The following is a 19,999-nucleotide window of genomic DNA, read 5'->3' on the forward strand; positions in this document are numbered from 1 at the left end:
TTACACTGTGTATAATTATTTTCAAAATAGTTACTTAGTAGAAGACATAAACCAAAAAGATTCTTACAAAAAAGAAACAGGTGATAACACAAACTTTCTTTTCAAGTGACTAAGGTGAACTATTGGTGTAAATGAGATGAATTAGCATATATATTGAAATACTTGCAGATGAGACACTTTAAAGGCTGTAAAATATTTCACAGTGGGGTTGTGCTATTGGCACATTTGATGGTCTTTCCTATTGTTTCCCTTTCACGTACTGTTATGTCAATGCTGCAAGAATACTTTATTCTCATTAGTTTCAAACTACAGGTTTTGGTCAGGAATAATTTTGTCTCCCAATTGGCACTGAAAAATGTCCAGAGACAGTTTTACCTGCCACCCCGGGGAGGGGCTGTTAGAGGTCAGGGCTGCTGCAGAACATCAGGAAATGTACAGGAATATTCTTGCCACATGAGCCACCCAGCTCAGATGGTCAGTTGTGTGGAAATTGAGTTAAATTGTATCTGAACTTTTAATTTTATAGCTGCCTTCAAATTGTCTCTGTAATGCACGGCAGTAAGTTACATTGCTGCTACCAAACTATCTCTTTTCTGTTTAATAAGTGCAATCCAATAATTTATGGCTTCTTAGGATTTTCCCCCTCAAGTCTGGAGTGTGCAAATATATTTCTTTTGCTTTTCTTAAACTATTGCTGATGCTGAGAAAGTGTTCATATATTTATCTCCATTTTGATTTCCCTATTACTATTATTTATTTTCTGTTTCCATCATTTGACGTAATATTTCTATATTATTGCTTCTTTGTTTATTTGAGGGTGATATTTTTGACCATTAAAAAACCTAAAATTTTATTTAGGTCTGCATATCTACCTTCTTGCTCCTGAGTTTCTTTCCTTAACATGGTTTTCTTCACTCTAGAGTTTATATATTATTATTTCTTCTTATTCATATGCAATGCATTTTGTACTTTTATGCTGGGGTATTCTCTCTTCTGAATTTTGTTTGGGGACCAATTTCATTTTTCTTCAGGTAACCATTTATGTCAGCTTTTATCCCACAAGCCAATCTCTTCTCACTAAGTTGAGCTGCAACTTGTCATGTATTAAAAGTCCATGTAAACTGAGACTTAATTCCTAATTAACTGAAAAATGATAGCTAAACATCTATTATATAGTAGAATAGTAAAGAACCATGATCTATTAGATGTCAAGACCTTTGTCAATTTAATTATTAATTTCTACTGGATATCTTTAAGTTGTTAATGCTTTACATCTTGGATAAGTTGGATTTTTCTTGCTGTTGTGACTCTGGGGATGGAATGCAGGGTGAAGATATCACACTGAGATACTATTTTGTCAGTTTTTAAGATTTCAATCATGTTTGATTATATTGTAAAACTATGTTTAATCTGTAACTGTTTTAATTACATAAATTATCATTTTAAAACTTGTTTCTATGTAATTGCATTTCTATATACATACCTACCTTTGTGAAAATGAATAAAGCAGGTAAGGTATGTGATAATTTGAATCTTGTACTGTAATGACACAATGAGTAGAGTGAAATAAATGTGTTTGTGCCACATTACTGTCAGGCACAGATCCTAGGAAGAAAAGAATTGAGTTGCCCTGGACATAGCATGGTTTTATGTTGAATGCGCTGTAGATGCTTTTGCATCTTTTATGCCAGAACTACAGTTAAATCGCAACTGTACAATCCCCCCCACAAAGACATTAATTTTCAAAGCCCAAGAAAAACAAGGAAATGATGCCACTTGTGAAAAATGGGGAAAAGGCCTGTCTCCTCCACCAGTGGACCACATCAAATCTTGCTGGTAAAATTAGTATGGAAAAAGGCATAAGAAAAATGAATTCTTCTTTTCATTTCAAAATACAGTCAATGTTTGTTGTAGTTTGTCAATTATATCTTATTCCTTTTGATCCTTTTACCCCTGGAGTTATTTTCATATAAGGTGTTTGAAAACATAGATATTTCACAGCTTCTGACGTGGATCCATTAGTTTTTGCTCTCCTATTTGTGCAGGGCATCCAGGAGACAGAATCTTGTTGGGTGGTGCCACAGCCTCGTGTGCGTTGTCTTCCTTTTGGTCTTTCAGCAACAACCTGAATTTATTACCTTATTTACCCCAGTGTCCTTTTAATTCCTATTTCTCACTTCACATGTATTGAAATCATTTTTGCATATGTTTCTTTAAATGGAGAGCAGAAGATTTAAAACATACCAAAATCTAGGCCTGTGGTTATTCCTTCACAGAAGTCTTAGACATAGAAAATTTGGGTATCTTCCTTAGGGGGAAGATAACCTGGTCTGACCAAGGTACACTGTATACTCTGGCTACCTAAGCTGGTTGCGAGGGTCAGAAGGCCATGGTGGTCATGGTAGTATGTGTGCAATCCTCAGAGCAGAGCTGTCCACTTTCCCAGGTGAGCCTTGCAATAGGGAGGAGGGCTCAGCAGTCAGTGGCATCGTTAGGTCTCCATTGCAGTTCACATGATGTGTTTGCAACACAATATGCAAAAAGTACATAGTATGGAAGAAGGGTTCCTTCTGTTTTGCAGTTTCAGCACTGCCTCATTCTCTGACACCATCTTCCATCAAAATTTGTCTATCTCAATGACGTCCCACACTGGGAGGCCTTGAAACTCTTAACACAAGCACCTGCAGTAGGCCTTTGCACTGTCTATTCCCTCTGCAGAGAATCTCCTAGATTATGCTTGTGTTATTTTTCTTTTTCCTGGTAGGTGAGTCCACCACATGGAGCTAGGCAACAACACCAGGATTTCAGAATTTCTTCTTCTGGGATTTTCAGATGACCTAGAACAGCAGTCCCTCATTTATGGACTTTTCCTCTCCATGTACCTGATCACTGTGCTTGGGAACCTGCTCATCACCCTGGCCATCATCTCAGATTCTCACCTCCACACCCCTATGTACTTCTTTCTCTGCAATCTGTCCTTTGCAGACATCTGTTTCACCTCCACCACGGTCCCCAAGATGCTGGTGAATATTCAGACACAGAGCAAAGTCATTACCTACACAGGTTGCATTACCCAGATTTATTTTTTTTTGCTCTTTGCAGAGTTGGACAATTTCCTCCTGGCTGTGATGGCCTATGACAGATTTGTAGCCATCTGTGATCCCCTGCACTACACAGTCATCATGAACCCCTGGCTCTGTGGCTTGCTTCTTCTGGGGTCCTGGACTGTGAGTGTGCTTCACGCCTTGTTGCAAATCTTCATGGCTTTGCAGCTGTCTTTCTGTACTGACTTGGAAATCCCTCACTTCTTCTGTGAACTCAATCAAGTGGTCCAAATTGCCTGTTCTGAAAACTTTCTTAATGACCTTGTGGTGTATTTTGCACCTGTGCTGCTGGCCACTGGTTCCCTCACTGGCATCCTTTACTCCTACTCTAAAATACTTTCAGCCATACATGGAATGTCATCAGCTCAGGGGAGAAGTAAAGCCTTTTCCACCTGTGCATCTCACCTCTCTGTTGTCTCTTTATTTTATGGCACAGGCCTAGGCGTGTACGTTGGCTCTGCCAGAGTCCACAGCTCACACTCAACTGCAGCAGCTTCAGTGATGTACACTGTGGTCACCCCCATGCTGAACCCCTTCATCTACTGTCTGAGGAATAAAGACACAAAGAGAGCTCTGAAAAGACTATTTGGAATGAAACTATAAAGGAATCCATTGCCTCCGAGCTGAAGTAGCATCTGTGATTGCAGGGACCCAGACCTTAGAGCAGAGGTTGTGATTTTTTTTAACAGATTGTGAATGTTAACTCACTCTTTCTGTGTTTTTCTTGGGATTTCCATTACTGCAATTTCAATCACTGTTAAAAATATAAATAATTTTAATTAAATATTTTATGAGTGCATCTCAATTATACAGCACAGTGCACTTCACTTTGGCATGTTTGTACCTGCATTAGCATGGTTTTTTCTTCTGTTTACTCTACTTGTCCTAGTTCCGTTCTCTTCCCACTGATTTCCTATTTAATAGTCTCCTTTCTACTTTCATATCATCTTTTTTTAAAGTTGCATTTAGGAGAGAGAAACTTGCAATACGCTTCTATTTGAGTCTAGATCATTTTGTTTAAAATGATTGTCTTCAGTTCCACCCATTTTTCCTGCAAATGTTACTGTTTCATTTTTATCAGTCTCTCTCTCTCTCTTGCTCTCTCTCTCCATATATATTTTTCACATTTTCTTGTTGGAACCAGGGATGATTCTATACCTTGTGATAGTTGCAGTATCACAAACATGGTTATACAGGCATCTCCACAGTATAATAACTTTCATTAGTTTGATTATATACTGAGGAATGTTACAGTTGGTTCATATGGCAGCTGTAGTTTAGTTTTTCAGGAACCTCTATATTGATTCCTATAGCAACCATATTAACATACATTCCTTCTAATCAAATATTAAGATATTTTTTCTCCCATATCCACATAAGCATTTATTGATATTTGTACTCTTTTTTTTTTTGGTATTGGGGATTGAACTCGGGTCCTTGCACTTGCAAGGCAGGCCACCGAACCGCTGCGCTAAATTCCCAGCCCGATGCTTGTACTCTTGATGATAGCTATTCTGACTGGGGCAAAATGTATCTCAGTACAGTTTTAATTTGCATTTTTCTGGTAGCTAAAATATTGAACATTTTCCATATAATTATGGGCCATTTGCACTTCTCTTGAGAAGTGTCTGTTCAGTTAATTTACCTATTTATTAATTTTATTATTATTATTATTTTTGGTGTTAATTTTTTGAGTTCTTTATATATCCTTGATATTGTTTTCACAAGAGTAGCCAGCAAAGATTTTTTTCCTACTATGTCAGATGTCTATTAACTCTGTTGCTTCCTTTGCTATGTAGAACCTTTTTAATTTTATTTCCATTTGTTCATTCTTGCTCTTATTTTCTGTGCTATGAAAGTTTGGGGCTCTTTGATATTTTTGAGGTGATTATTATAAATGGCGAGAAATAGAGATTTTGTTTCAATCTTCTACATATAAATATCAAGTTTTCCCAGAATTTTTAAAAAAACTGTCTTTTCTCCAAAGTCTCTTTTTTAAATCTTTTGTCAAGAACCAGAAGTCTTTTCCATCAGAGTCACAGCAGACTTTTCAACACAAACCCTCAGGTCAAGGAGAGCCTGGGGTGATTATTATAAATGGCGAGAAATAGAGATTTTGTTTCAATCTTCTACATATAAATATCAAGTTTTCCCAGAATTTTTAAAAAAACTGTCTTTTCTCCAAAGTCTCTTTTTTAAATCTTTTGTCAAGAACCAGAAGTCTTTTCCATCAGAGTCACAGCAGACTTTTCAACACAAACCCTCAGGTCAAGGAGAGCCTGGAGTGAGATATTTCAAGCCCTAAAAGAAAACAACCTATAGTGATGTAGCCTGCAAAACTCTCTTTTAAAATGGGTGGGGAAATGAGATATTTCCACAACAAAGAACACTTGAGAAGCTACAAGAATACCAAGCCAGCATTCCAAAATATTCTAAACAATGTCCTATAAAAAGACAGTGAAGGACAACACAAGACCCAACAGAGAAAATCAATTAGGCAAGGCAAGAAACTAAAGGGAGAGGGGGAAGAATTAAAAAGAGCCAACCACAAGACAATAACACAACATGATAAGTCAATACCTATCAGTTATAATCATCATTGTTAATGGCCTCAATTCACCATTCAAAAGAAATCAAATGGCAGAATGGATTAAGAAGCAAAAATCCAACAATATGTTGCATACATCTAGTTCAAAAAGAAGCCCGTAGACTGAAAGTGAAAGGATGGAAAACAGTTCTCCATGCAACAGAAGCCCAGAAAAAAGCAGGGATAGCTAACTTATTCACAGACAAAGTAAATTTTAAACCAAAACTAATTAAGAGAGACAAAGAAGGCCACTACATTCTTGTGAAGGGGAACAATCCAAGAGGAAGAGATGACAATCATAAATATGTATGCACTAAATATTAACATCCCCAACTAGATAAAACAAAAATTAAGGCACATGAAAAACCAAATAAACACTAATACACTTGTAGTAGGGAAGTCAATACCCCAGTGTCATGAAAAAACAGATCATCTAGAAAAAAAGACAACAACGAAATACTTGAACTGAACTAAGCTTTTGAGCAAACGGACTTAACAGATGTCTTCAGAATGTCTCACCCCACAAAATCAGAATATACATTCTTTTTGGCTGCACATGGGTCATTGTAAAAATTAGACCACCTACTAGCATATAGAACATGTTTAAATAAATGCAAAGGAATTGAAGTTGTCCCACGTATAACATGCTCTCCACAATATCCTTCTTCAACATGTACAAGAGCAACTAATGGAAAATGGGGAAAGAATGGTGTTTCCACCTGGAAGGTATTGTCTTTCCACTCGTTGACATGTACTCTCAACAAGCTACCTTTCTTAAAGGATTCCATAGGTGCTCCAACCATGTATTTCAGAATCCTTTCTTTAAGGTTCATCATTCATTACTAGTTTCATTGTTGAGGAAATATAGTTAGATCTGAATAGAAATTGTAATGGGAAACAAGGTGCGGGGGTTTGAATGTAGCTCAGTGGAAATGCTTTCCTAGCACTTATGAGGCTCTAGGTTCCATCTGCTTCACCATAAACAGAGAAACTAATAAATCCCTAGATAACGAACCATACCTATGGAGACTCAAAGACAGGCATAAACAGCTGCAGCCACAGACACACAACCTAACCCACATGCATCCACTCCCGAACACAAAACTGGAGGCATTGTGCATACAGAATATAACACAAATGCATAACTTATGCTTTAAATGCCAACATAATTCCATCTAGTATTATTAATAAGAAATTTTAAATATCCCTTGGAACTTTTAAAAGGACAACAGAAGAATGTGTAATTTTTAATGTACAAAAATAGTGCTAGGCCATAGAATAGTACATACATTATGTGTTTAATTTATTTCTGAAAGTTCTTGTGGTGCGATTACCTAATTTCATGGTTTGTTGTGCATGAACTTTGGCTTGACAGTTAAGATTTGCCTAACATCCCTTACCTTGTTTAGATGGCTTATTGGATCATTTTTTTCATACTGACTTCAATTCTGGAAACTAACTTATATTTTAATGCCCCGTAGGGTTTTACTTTTCTTCTCCAATTAAGTTTTGATACTTAATAATAAAGAAAGGATGAATGAGAATTAGGAGTTTCAGTAATTCATGTATTTTGTCTTAAATGTTGGACTCAGTTGCAACATGACAATGTATCACCTTTTGCTGAACCATCTTCTGAAGAACATGCAATTTAGCAATACTGCTGTAGAACTAGTGCATTTGGATGAGAAAAGAAAATTGCATGCAAAGAATGATATTCTCAACTTCTGGCACTTTCCAATTGGTCTTATACTTAGAATAAAGTTGTAAAGTTTCCCCCACATATATAACAGGGTCAGCAATTGTCTTTATTTGAGGATATGATAAAGCAGGCTCTTGAGGACCTGAGGAGAATTGAGGCCTAATTGGCCTCCTCTGTGAACACAAGGAGAAAGGCTGCACTCAAAGGTGATTGCATATTAGGAAAAAGTTAAGACAGCTAGGTTAAGTTGTTTACCAAAGAATGTACTTAATGGTTATTGGAAACCAGATAAATCTTGTGTTACTTTGATTGCTTGTGCCTGTGTTTGGGTGAATAAAAGCAAAGTGAGCCAAAGGTTTAGGGTTCCGCTGCCTGTTAGAGGCACAAGCCTCCAAGCTGCCCACATATTAAGCTAATTCCGTGGCTCTTTCTCATTCATCCTCATTTTACTTCAGGCCAGGGAAGAACAAAGTATCAGGTCTAGATCCTGGACCAAGGCTGGTGGCAGAATCCAGTTGGCTGCAACTGGTGGTCCCTGAAACATTATGGGAAACCTGTGCAATTAGCTCCCGTCTCCTGCTCAGTATATGATTCAGCCTGAGGAAAAGCAACTAAAGACATAACAGAACTAAGAGAGACACAAAGTGAGAAGCTAGGGTGGCCAAAGCTACTTTAGCAAAAGGCACTGGTCCACTCAAGTCATTCATTTTTATTAGTAATCAATTGAGGTAAAGGCAAATGATGTGCAAGGATGCACAATTGTGTAGTTTCTATGGAAACTAATGGAGACAAGGCTCATACAGGAAAAGACAAGCATTCTCAAATTAGGAGCTGAATAGACAAAATATATGGTTATAATTAAAACATTCCTCTAGTAAGAAGATTTTAGCTGTGGGAATGGAATTTGGGTGCAAGTTACTCTGACCTCAGCAGGCTGGACTTGCTTTTCAAAATGAGTTACTTGTGGGGCTAACTCTTTACAGCCTGCACTGCTTACAGCCTGCTTTAGGCATAATCAATTTTGCAGTCTCCTGCAGATTATAGTGGGCCATAGGAATTACGGTGGTAAATTGGATCTCCTTGTAATGCACATCATTCAATATGAGTACACAATATTTAAGTGTGGGTTGTGTGTCACCACCTCTGCTCACTGCATGGTCACATATTACAGCTGACCTTCCAGTTTATAGAACTTTCCTGTTGACCCACTTTCTCATGAATGTGTGAGAGGTGTCTTTATTTAGCCATATGTTGGTATATTTTATATGATTCACAACATTCAATAAATATGGCATCTAAGTGAATAACTAGTAAATCCACAGAGACCAGGCTTATCATTCTAATTATGAACAATAAAGGAAATTTCACAGAAGTTACAAACTCATGTCTCATTTCCTCATACTCCCCACTCTGTACAGTGAGACTGCAGTCCTGGATTTAGGAAATCCCTGCAGAGGGGAAAGCCTGCCTGCTTTCTTTTATTGTACCTCTTGCACAGACAGTGAGGCCAATGTGCAGGTAGGGCATCACAAGTTTGAGCATAGTCTAGGAAACTTATGCCTCACAGATTACTCACCTGGCTTGTGTACTTCTCTAGACAGGAAAGAGAAAGAACCATCATGAAAGAGCAAAGAAAAAATTTTGTAATTTAATTGCTATACTCAATACTATTTCTCCTTGAAAATACATAGTCAATTTCCCTTGACTATTTGATTTATTTTTATTGGACCACTGAATGCATAATTTTTAAAGAGAATTCTTTTTATCTATCTTGTATTGTCTAAATCTTACCTTCATTATAGATTTTAACACATAGTATTTAGTGCCAATTCTTTTTCTTTGAAACTACATTGAAGCCACACTGCAGACATCAGTCGCACACAGCACTCCTCTCCCATTCTTAGCAATGTTCATGAAACTGATCAGTTTCACAGAATATTGTTGTTGACTTTAAAAGTGTATATGTCTTTGTTGTACAGCATGATTCAGGTACAGCATGGTCTCCAAGAGTAGCTTTTTGCCTTGCTCTCCTGGAATTCACAGGTAAGCAGGGGGATAGTATATAATGATATGAATGTAAGTTAGCACCACAGAGCTTTAATACTGATATGCAATACAGACACCTACAGGATTCACTCTGTGCTGTGACCTATGATTTTGTCAGGGTGCCTGGACATCTGCACAGTGGAAGTAGCTTTTGTGTTGAGGGTTGGAATATATTCTTGTTAGGATAGGCAGAAGAGGAAAAAGTAACAGATTCCCAAGATGTAGTTTAAGAGCCTAAAAACATTCAACATTGTTAAAGCACAAGGTGAAGAAGGTTAGTGTATAGTCTAGAAAATGTGCAGAAAGCAATACAGAAGATTCTTGCATACAGCATTTATCAGTCTGGTAATACTTGAAGTTATAAAACTAAATAGTGATATGTTCTAATTATATATTTATTGATTTTTTATTGATCTACATGTAGATCAATTTACAAGATATTTAGTACGATTTCAATTTGGTGTGAAATTAGATATTGGCAGTATTGTATTACATGTACTTAATTTATGTATACATTTCTTGTAAAAACAAGAGATGGCATGATATGTTTTATCTTCTGTGTACACTTAAGGAAAACAACTCACTCAACAAGCAGAATCCTTTTAAGTTTTGGTTTAAATAAAACATTTCTCTTACTCTATAGTTTGTACTTTTTATCAAATCAAAGACAAATGGTCTAAAATTTAAAATATTGCCTATTAAATATTGTGGCTTAAAGCCAATACTATCTTTACAGAGAAATGTATGCTATCTATTCAGTTACATATGTTTTGATAGAGGAAGCTTGATGTTCTGAATTTCAAGTATTCATTATAAAGTATAATAAATGAAGAGCTAACTGAATACAGAGTGGAAGGTGGATGCAGGAGCATCACAAGTTTGAGCATCGTCTAGGAAAGTTATTGACTTAAAAAGAGCCTTTCTGAACAATAAATAATGTATGAAAACAAAGGAAGGCCTGAATATGTTGTGCAGTGAGAGGTTCTAGGTCAAACCATTTGAACTACAAAGAAGGGAAATAAAAACTATAGGACACATAACCTAAGAAAATAAAATAATGGAAAATAGAAAAAATGGTAAAGTTCATTACACTAACAAAATTAAAATGGATATCCCTTAATGGTATCAAGAAGAGAATAATTGCAAAATGATAAAATAATCATCCAGGAAAAGGCACCATTTGTGTAGAACATAGAAAATATCTCATACGACAATATAATATAAATGATTTCACTGTTCTTTATGTGAAAATTTAGATATTTCCAAATGCACAGGAGAACAGTTGACAGAAATGTCCCAAAACAAAATTTAAAAATTACATAATGCTATACCCGTTTACAAAGCTGACTTGTAGTGTAACATTTTCACACAAATTTGAACCTGACATACATTATCCCTGGGAAAATTGGTAAGCATTTAATGGCACAGTAGCATTGATATATTCAAACTTCTTCCAAGAAGAGTGAGAATTGGGTTTATCAATTTGTTTTTGAGGGTAATTTACATCTGTTACACATACCTGGCAGTACTTTTACTGGAAACAAACTTTTTACACCATTTTCTGTCTTTAATTAAATTTACATGTCCTATTTCAAATTGAGGTATATTTTGAGGAGCTCATATCATGACCAAATTTGGCTTATACAATATAATTCAGTGCACCAGTCTCTACAAAAGAGAATTAATTAAAATGAATGATGAATATACAATCAAATTTCCATGATTTACAAACAAATGTCAAGAAACTCTTACTACATTAGGCATATCAGGGAGCTGTAGTTATCTCATAAAGGGCATTTGGAAAATTCTAAAGTGAACATCACAGTTTGTTATTCAATATTGAGCTGAAGAATATGATAAGAGTCACAAATGAACATTCCTAAGAGACATTATATGGGGGTTCCTGCCTAATACAATATTTTCAGGAAAATAAGTAAAATATAAAATTTGTTGGAAATGAATCATAAAATATTTTCAGTGATGGTAATATGCAAGCATAAAATATAAGTAAATTAATGAGTAAGTGCTTGAGATTAATAGTTACTAAATACATTGAAATGAATGTGCCAAATGACTACATAATAATTACACACTATTTAAAAGTGAAATTTTTGAAAGATGACAGTTACTAGATCCCTATGAGTAAGAAATGTCTGATGATAAATTCCATGAGAGTTTTGCAACATTCTAAAAAGAAGCTATAGAGAATCAGTTAGGAAAGAAAAACCTGAAGAGATTGAATAATGTCATGGATGGACAGACTCCATAAATAAAAGAGACTTGCTACTGTCTAATGGGATCTTCTGACTGACTGCATTTGTAAAAAATCAATGGTTCTTTAGGAAAAATTGCAACTTGATACAGCTTGAAAAGATGTACATCTTTTGATGTGCAGTACTATTAATCGTGTCTCTTTCCTTGGAACTTGACAAATTATGTACTTTATGATGGTTTCTCAGTAAGTGCTATTGATGGAATAAGTATCTAGGCATCACTTAGAGTTCCAATGTAGATAAGTAGATTTTTAATGTTTTTTTTGTTAGAATGGAGAACTAGTCTCATGTATATTCCTGGTTAATAATAATAAGAAATAACACAATTGTTCAGTATATTAAGTTGAAGATGTACAGTACTATCATTGATGTAAAAACTTTTACTTGGTGTCTAGAAAAAAATGGACAGTGGACTCAGCTGGAACAGTATACTTTTAGGATAAGAGGATATGGGGTTCTGAATAAGGGAGAAATGCTGAATATGGGTTGATGACAATTTACATCTACTTTAGATATGGAGCTTTGTGTATTTCAATGGAGTTTTTAATCTCCTGGATATCTGAATCATGTCTTTCATTCTGCTCACCATTTCTGTAGTTATCTCAGAAATTATTTGTTTTGAATTTTTCTAGAGCCTCATTGATCTGTTTTGTAATTTCCTGTGCTATCAGTTCAGGGTGTCCAGGTGGTTGACTATCAGACTTTTCCACCTCATTTTCCCCAGAATTTGCCTTTGGTAAGCCGGCAGCCTGTGTTTGTACTTTGGCCCTGTTCGAATGTCTTCTGATTTCTCTTTTTGTTATTGGGACTGTCCTTGCTTTGATACCTGGGTTAATACTTCTATCTTACTGTTACAGTTTATCTTTTGGTTTTGAGTCCTAATGACTCTGAGGCAATCTCCTTTTCATTATGCCAGGAAGGGGAACTGATTAGAAAAATCACAACACCTGAGTCCAAGTAATACAATCAGCAACACAATAGCATTACATAGCTTAGAAAAATGACAATTTGTGGTGGTTATTAATCTATCGCCTTTAGCCATGTGAAATAAATCAAAATTGAGGCTGGAGCTCAGGAAAATTGCCTTTATGACCCCCTGTGCCTCTGTGGTGTGAATCCAGGAACCAGCACAGCCAGAAGGCCAGAGGTATGCATGTGTGTGAGGGGTGCTGCAGGTTCCTGCATGTCTCTGCCTCTCACTGGTCTGCTGCTGTGGTTGGGGGGCTGGGTAGGGGCTGCCAGTTTACAGTTTTCTTTTTCTGTAACTACTGCAAAACTTTGTACTTGGGTGGTTGAGATATGGTGGTTTTCATGCCACTGTCATGGGATCATTAGTATGAACTGTTGGTTTGGTAGCAGAGAAAAAGTCTTTTAGGAGCTGTCTTTGCAATTATTGATGGCTGTCTGTTACCTATTTAATACCAGCAGAAGTTCAGAGGAGTTTCAACCATGGTGGTCTTGTGTGCCTTTATTGCAGAGATTCTCTTCACTTTTTCAGTGGGCTTCAGTTATCATCAAGGAGCCTGAGAGAGGACCTCTTTCTCTTGATCATGTCTACTCTCTCCCCTGGAGCTCAGTACACTGGCCTTTAAGACTGCCTGTGCCTCTGCAGTGTGGATCCAGGTACCTGCACAGACAGGAGGCCCAAGCATGGGGGTATGGGGGTATGCTGTGGGGTTGCCAGTGTGGCTTGGCAGTCTTCTTTGATCTGCTGGGGCATTCCTTCTTTTAGTCAATTTATTTTGATCCTGCCTGGACTTGTGGCCCTGTAAGCTACATTTAACCTCTAACCACCCATTCTGGGAAGTTTTGGACATTTGAGCCCAAATGTCCCTGACCTCTGCATATTCATCTCATTCATACATCTAGCCAGTCCCCCACAGCAGATATTAATTGTAGTTGTTGAACAATTTCATGCATATTAACTTTTAGAATTAGCAAAATTTATCTGTTGTGACAAAAATCCAGTTCATGCTCCAAACTAGAGGAATGTGTACAAGTAGGTGAAAATAGTCATTCTAGAACTTTCTATGGTGAGTGCAGTGATCCATTACTTTTTTATTAGTGCATATTTGCAGTACATGGCGGCGATTTTTTTTTTTTACAGGGAGTCTGCACATTTGTGCAAAACATCTTGACTCTTGTTTTGGACCTCTACCCTCACACTTCTGCCTTCTCCACCCAACACTTGATACCCTTCCCATGTGCAAAAGCTATTTCCATTTTTCCCATTTCCTGATTTGCTTGATACAGTTGATATCAGTAGAAGTCTACATATGAGTGAAACACATCAAACTGCAAATTTCAGACACATATTTCTATATAGATATGTGAAAACTGAGAAATCTGTAAGAGCAGAATGACACAAAATGTTCCCCAGCAAGATATATTTTCTGTCTACAATAGCACTTTAAGAAGAAACAGTTCTTCTGGTTTGAGTAATAAGATTGGTACTTTTTCCAGGGTGATTAGTCAGTGACTGTGCAAATTAAAGATAGAATTAATATCTCCAAGTTCTTCTATAAGTCTATGAATTAAAAACAAAAGAATTAGTTTCAAAAGATCTGTGAAGTCCTTTTAGAAATTATTTTATGGGGATTTTCTGGCAAATGTTAGATTCGTGTCAAATGTGCTACCCATATGAATCATGAATGTTTGTCCTTCCAGAATGAATGAATTTAAGTTTACTTTTGTAACTAGGGAATCCAGAAATTGGAAAGTAAGCAGAAAAATGGTGGAGTGTGGTTCTTTTGCTTCAAAGATCGGGAAAGTAAGCTCAGTTTTATATTATACTAACTGCGAAAGAACTGCAACTCAGTTCTCTTAAATCTTAAAAATCAAGGGGTTTTATCCTGTATTTCCCTGCATCCATTCCTTCTTCATTATTAAAGAAGAATTGAATACAGTTGGCTTGTAATATTTTGTTCTTAGACTATTTTGTCTAAACCAACTATTCTGTCATTTGGGAAAATTACATTTACAGATCAATTTATGTTCTATATTGTAGTACTATTTTGTAAAGGAAAACAAAATTGTATAAATGTGTGAGAAATTTCTAGCTATGACCATTTTTGAGTAGTTGCTGAATATGTTGATGTTGAAATTACCTGACAGCTATCTCATTGGCTCCATTTCTTGCAGCGCCTGACTGTTCATCATCATGTAGGGGCCTCGCTACCACAGAGTGATTCAAGACAGGGTAGATTCACAACAGAGGAGAAATTATGCCCTTAGCAATGTGCCTTTTGTTCAGAACACCATGCTGCAGAACATGCATTTTTTGGCCCCTTTAACTTGTCAAATACTATGCAGTAAGAAAGGAACCCACCTCGGCTAAGATACATCTGTCTTAAATACCTAGTTAATGGCCTTAATACAAACCATGAGGCATTAATCATCAACAGGCACTGAACAAGACAACCATCAGTTAGCTGGGCAGATAATTCCCAGAAATAAGGGGCTAAAGATGATCTTTGTTGTATCTTAACATCAGACTGATTTTTAAAATGATAATTTTTTTGTCATGTCAACAAAAGAAAAAATCAACTGTATTTGTAAAAATTTACCTCAAACCATTTAATTTTATAATGCTTAATCCCAGGGCATTTGGAATGAACCAAAGTGCATTCCTTTTACATGAGCCTGGCTTGAGTAAGGATGGCCGGCGGTTTTTATAATTTGGATGCAAAGAACTTAAGCTACTTTTAAACTGAATGGGTGGTTTGAAGTCATATTACATGACTCCCTCACAATGTAAGAAAAAACTTTATGCATCAGTAGCATTGGGCTATATTAGAATCTTAAAATCAAAGTGTGAATTATTTTAAAGAGAACATTTATATTTGTAATTTTTAAATCAAGGATATTTCTAGTAAGCAGAAGACTTTTTAAAACAGTGATTTTGTTGGTAAATATTTTACTATTGCCTAGCATAATGCTGTGGTAGCATTTAAAAAAGTATTTTTGAACTCAATTTCTTAGGGGCTTGTACATCTCTCTGCTATTGAAATATATAAAATTAATTATAATTATACTCAGCTGAACTCCTGCAGTTATGTCTAGGCAGTGGCTTGGGTTTTTATTGAGCTACAACTCAGACATGTGACTGTAATGTGCTGCAACTCTGTGCACTGAAAATATGTGAAAATAGTTGAATGTGGACCGTGTATACATGAATGTACAAATTTCTGCAGATGCTGCTGTTGCCACTTAATGTGGAAAATGTTGTAGTGGATTGTAATCGTACTGGCCAGTTCAATGATACTGTGTGTGCTGTATAGCTGATGACAAGAGTAAGACTGGGTAGTGGATATTTGTTAAATATTATTTTTGTAGCTAGAGATAATTTTGGAATAAAATTTTAATGTCCTACCTTACTTTTCTCCCCCTTTTTAAACTGTAATTTAATTGCTGGTCTATTTCTTCTGAGGGTTTAGAATTGCATAGTTCTGTACCTGTGCATTGTGATGCAAAAGGAGTTTGCTCATCAGTAGTTAATTTTTGGTTGAATATAAATATGCAAATTTCAGCTAAGATGCACTAAAGTTTTAGTATGCAGCTCTTGATTTTCTCAGGTTATTCTATTACTTTTAATATTTTTGTGTTCTTTTTTTTACAGTATGGCATTACCATGGTTTCTACTAACTTTTACTCTGCTAGAACTTCAGATCATTTTTTCTTTTAACCTAGAAGGTGGTAGTTAGCTGAGGGAGGAGCAACAATTAGTTCTTCCTCACTCTATTCTTTCCTGTGCACAAGTACTGGCACATTATTCTTTTGCTGTCCCCAGGCCCTCTCCATACTTTTTCTAATGTGGTGCTTTGGCAGATTTTGTACTTGGTGTTTTTTATGGTTCTCACTTTGGTGACATTAGCACCTCCTTTATTCATGCTTGGTTCAGAACATAAGGCCTGTCAACTGCAACCAGCCCATGATGTAACAAGTTCAGTTAACAGCAAGCTAAGTGTTTACATGATGGCAAGCAGATGCTGTAGTAATTTATCAGATGTTGCAGGGATATTGCTTGACTAATATTTCTCTCATGTGGAAAGAACTACCTCACATTTTTAAAGTCACATCCTTCCTCCCATCAATAGCAGAGGAATTCTCACCATGGTTTCCTGAATCATTGATGAGATTTACTAAAACGAAGAGAATATGTGCAGTGAGAGTTCCTCACCTCACTTTCATCTTACAGCCTACAGCTATAATCATCTTATGTGCCTACAGCAGTGGTGGCGATGTGGCACGTGTGCCTCAGCCTGTAGTTTATTATTGAAGACTCTAAAACATTCACCATCACTGGACTATACCGCAAATTCCCATTTTTTGCTTCTCAAAGATTAAAATGCACCTGGAAGCAAGTATCACTTTGATTCCCAAACCAGGGAAGGAGACAACTAAAAAAGAGAACTATAGGCCCATCTCCTTAAGCAATATAGATGCAAAAATCATTAATAAGATACTAGCAAACAGAATACAGAGGATCATCAAGAAGATCATACATCCTCACCAAGTCGGATTTATTCCAGGGATGCAAGGGTGGTTCAACACATGTAATGTAATACAATATATTAACAGAGCCAAAGACAAAAACCATATGATCCTCTCGATAGATGCAGAAAAAGCATTTGACAAAATTCAATACTCATTCATGATAAAAAAACTTGCAGAAAATTGGAATAGATGGTCTTTATCTCAAGTTAATAAAGGCTATCTATGAAAAACCAACAGACAACATCACATGAAATGGGCCCAAACTAAAAATCTTCATGTTAAAATCAGGAACAAGACAAGGATGCCCACTATCACCACTCCTCTTCGATATAGTTCTGGAAACATTAGCCACAGCAATTAGACAAGAGAAAGAAATTAAAGCAATAAAGATAGGAAAGGAAACAATTAAACTGTCATAATTTGCTGATGATAGGATACTCTACATTAAAGACCCAAAAAACTCTACCAAAAGACTTCTAGACTTAATTTACACTTTCAGCAGAGTAGCTGGATACAAGTTCAACACCCATAGATCAATAGCATTCTTGTGCACAAATAACAGACTCACTGAGGGAGAAATTAGGGAAACAATTCCTTTCACAATAGCATCCAAAAAATGAAGTATGTAGGATTCAATCTAACAAAAGAAGCAAAAGAACTCTACACTGAAAACTATTGCACTCTGATAAAAGAGATCAAAGAGAATGTAAGAAAATGGAGAGATACCCCCTACTCCCGGGTAGGAAGAATCAACATAGAGAAAATGGCCATACTACCAAAACTGCTATACAGATTCAATGCAATGCCAATTGAAATTCCAACACTATATTTCACAGAACTAGAAAAAAGAATCTAAAAATTCATTTGGAAACATAAGAGACCTAGAATAGCAAAAGCCATCTTAGGCAACAGAGACATGGTAGTGGGTATAACAATTCCCAATTTGAAACTATGATAAAAACAGCATGGTACTGACAAAGAAACAAATCCGAGGATCAGTTGAACAGACTGTAAGACAGAAAAACAAATCCAGATGTACTCAGCTATGTCATCTTTGACAAAGGTGATCACCATCCTCAGTGGAGAAAAGATAGCCTCTTTAATAAATGGTGTAGGAAAAAATGGATCTCAACATGCAAAAAATTAAAACTAGACCATTATCTTTCACATGCACTAAATTACAATCCAAATGGATGAAAGATCTAAATATTAAAACAGAAACACTAAACTTGCTGGAAGATAAGGTAGGCAGAACTCTTGAAGACATTGGCATAGGAAAAGATTTTACGAACAAATCCTCAGTAGCACGGGAACTAGCAGAAAGAATCAACAATTGGGATCTCATCTTATTAAAAAGCTTGTTCCCTGCAAAAGAAACCATCAAAAGAACTAAGGGACAACCTACAATGTGGGAAAATTTTTACCAGCTGCTCCTCGCACAAGGAACTATTATCGAGAATGTATAGAGAACTCAAAACAATCAGCACCCACTGAATATAAAGACCCAATTCAAAAATGGGCATCAATAACAAATGTTGGCGGGGTTGTGGGGAGAAAGGAACCCTTCTCCATTGTTGGTGGGAGTGCAGACTGGTGCAACCACTACGGAAATCACTATGGAGATTCCTCAAAGAGCTAGGACTAGAGGTTCCCTTTGACCCAGCCATAGCTCTGCTGGGATCTTTCCAAAAGAATTAAAAGAATCATATCACAGTGACATATGTGCACCTATGCTTATAGCAGCACAGTTTGTAATAGGTAAAACTTGTAAACAGCCCATTTGCCCATCAGTTGGAAACTGGATAAAGAAGATGTGGTTTTTCTATAAAATGGAACACTACTCAGCCATAAAGAATGAGAAATTAGAGTCATTCATAGGACAATGGATACATATTGAGGACATACTCCTAAGTGAAATAAGTCACACATGTGTAAATACCAAATAGTTTCTCTGGTGTGAAAAGCTATAATAGTACATAAGACCCTAATGATATAATGGACAATATGAAATCGGAAGGTGTAGGGAAAGTGGGAAGGGTAGGGAAAAGCTAATAAGGGAAAAGAAAAATGAGAAAATGAAGAAATGGAAATGAAGTGTTTCTAAAGGGGGAGGGAGGAGGGGTGATGGAAGGGCAGGGACAAGGGGAGAAATGAGAACCAAGACCTGTCATGTAAAGGTACACGATCCCAATGATGAATGCAACTGTACTGTATACCTAAAATGTACCAATAAACGCACTTAAAAATATTAGAGAGTTCTTGCTATCCCATGTGATCAGCCAATCCTAACATTCTAAAGGCAGCAAGAGAGGGAATTTGTGCAAGGGTAGCTTCAGGAAAATTGCCAGGGAAGGGTGAGCAAGAAGATATGAAACCAATTATCAAAATGAACAGCGTATTTAAGGCATAGTAATTCTTCTTTTCATTAAATTTGCTAGTACCTTTTAGGTATACAGTACAGTTACATTCATCATTGGGATCTTGTACCTTTACATGACAGATCTTGGTTCTTATTTTTTCCCCATACCCCTGGCCTCTCTTCACCTCCTCAACCCTTCCCTATTTAGAAAGACTTTGTTTCACTTTTTCCTTTTCTCATTTTTTCCTTTCTTTCCTTTCCCCTCCCCTCCCCACTTCCCCTACTCTTTAGCACCTTTCTTCCTATTTCACATCATGAATTATACAATTTGAATGTTATTTACATTTTTAATTTTTCACACCAGAGAAACTATTCAGTACTTGCACGTGTTTCCTATTTATTTCACTTAAGAGTATGGCCTCAATGTGCATCCAT

General features: G+C 36.4%; 1 protein-coding gene across 1 annotated transcript; it reads left to right on the forward strand.

The window, feature by feature from the left end:
- Positions 1 to 2,777: 2,777 nt before the first annotated feature.
- Positions 2,778 to 3,707, forward strand: LOC104863069 (olfactory receptor 7A5). The gene has a single exon (XM_010625343.1). It carries the CDS (start codon positions 2,778 to 2,780, stop codon positions 3,705 to 3,707), a length of 930 nt encoding a protein of 309 aa, XP_010623645.1.
- The last annotated feature ends 16,292 nt before the right edge of the window (positions 3,708 to 19,999 follow it).

Source organism: Fukomys damarensis, unplaced genomic scaffold (genome assembly GCF_012274545.1).
Source record: "Fukomys damarensis isolate Sample0158 unplaced genomic scaffold, DMR_v1.0_HiC HiC_scaffold_37, whole genome shotgun sequence".
In the NCBI taxonomy this organism is placed as follows: domain Eukaryota; kingdom Metazoa; phylum Chordata; class Mammalia; order Rodentia; family Bathyergidae; genus Fukomys; species Fukomys damarensis.

What these genes read in the sequence shown, in the direction of transcription:
- LOC104863069 (XM_010625343.1), top strand. Translation starts at nt 2,778, where the DNA reads ATGGAGCTAGGCAACAACACCAGGATTTCAGAATTTCTTCTTCTGGGA.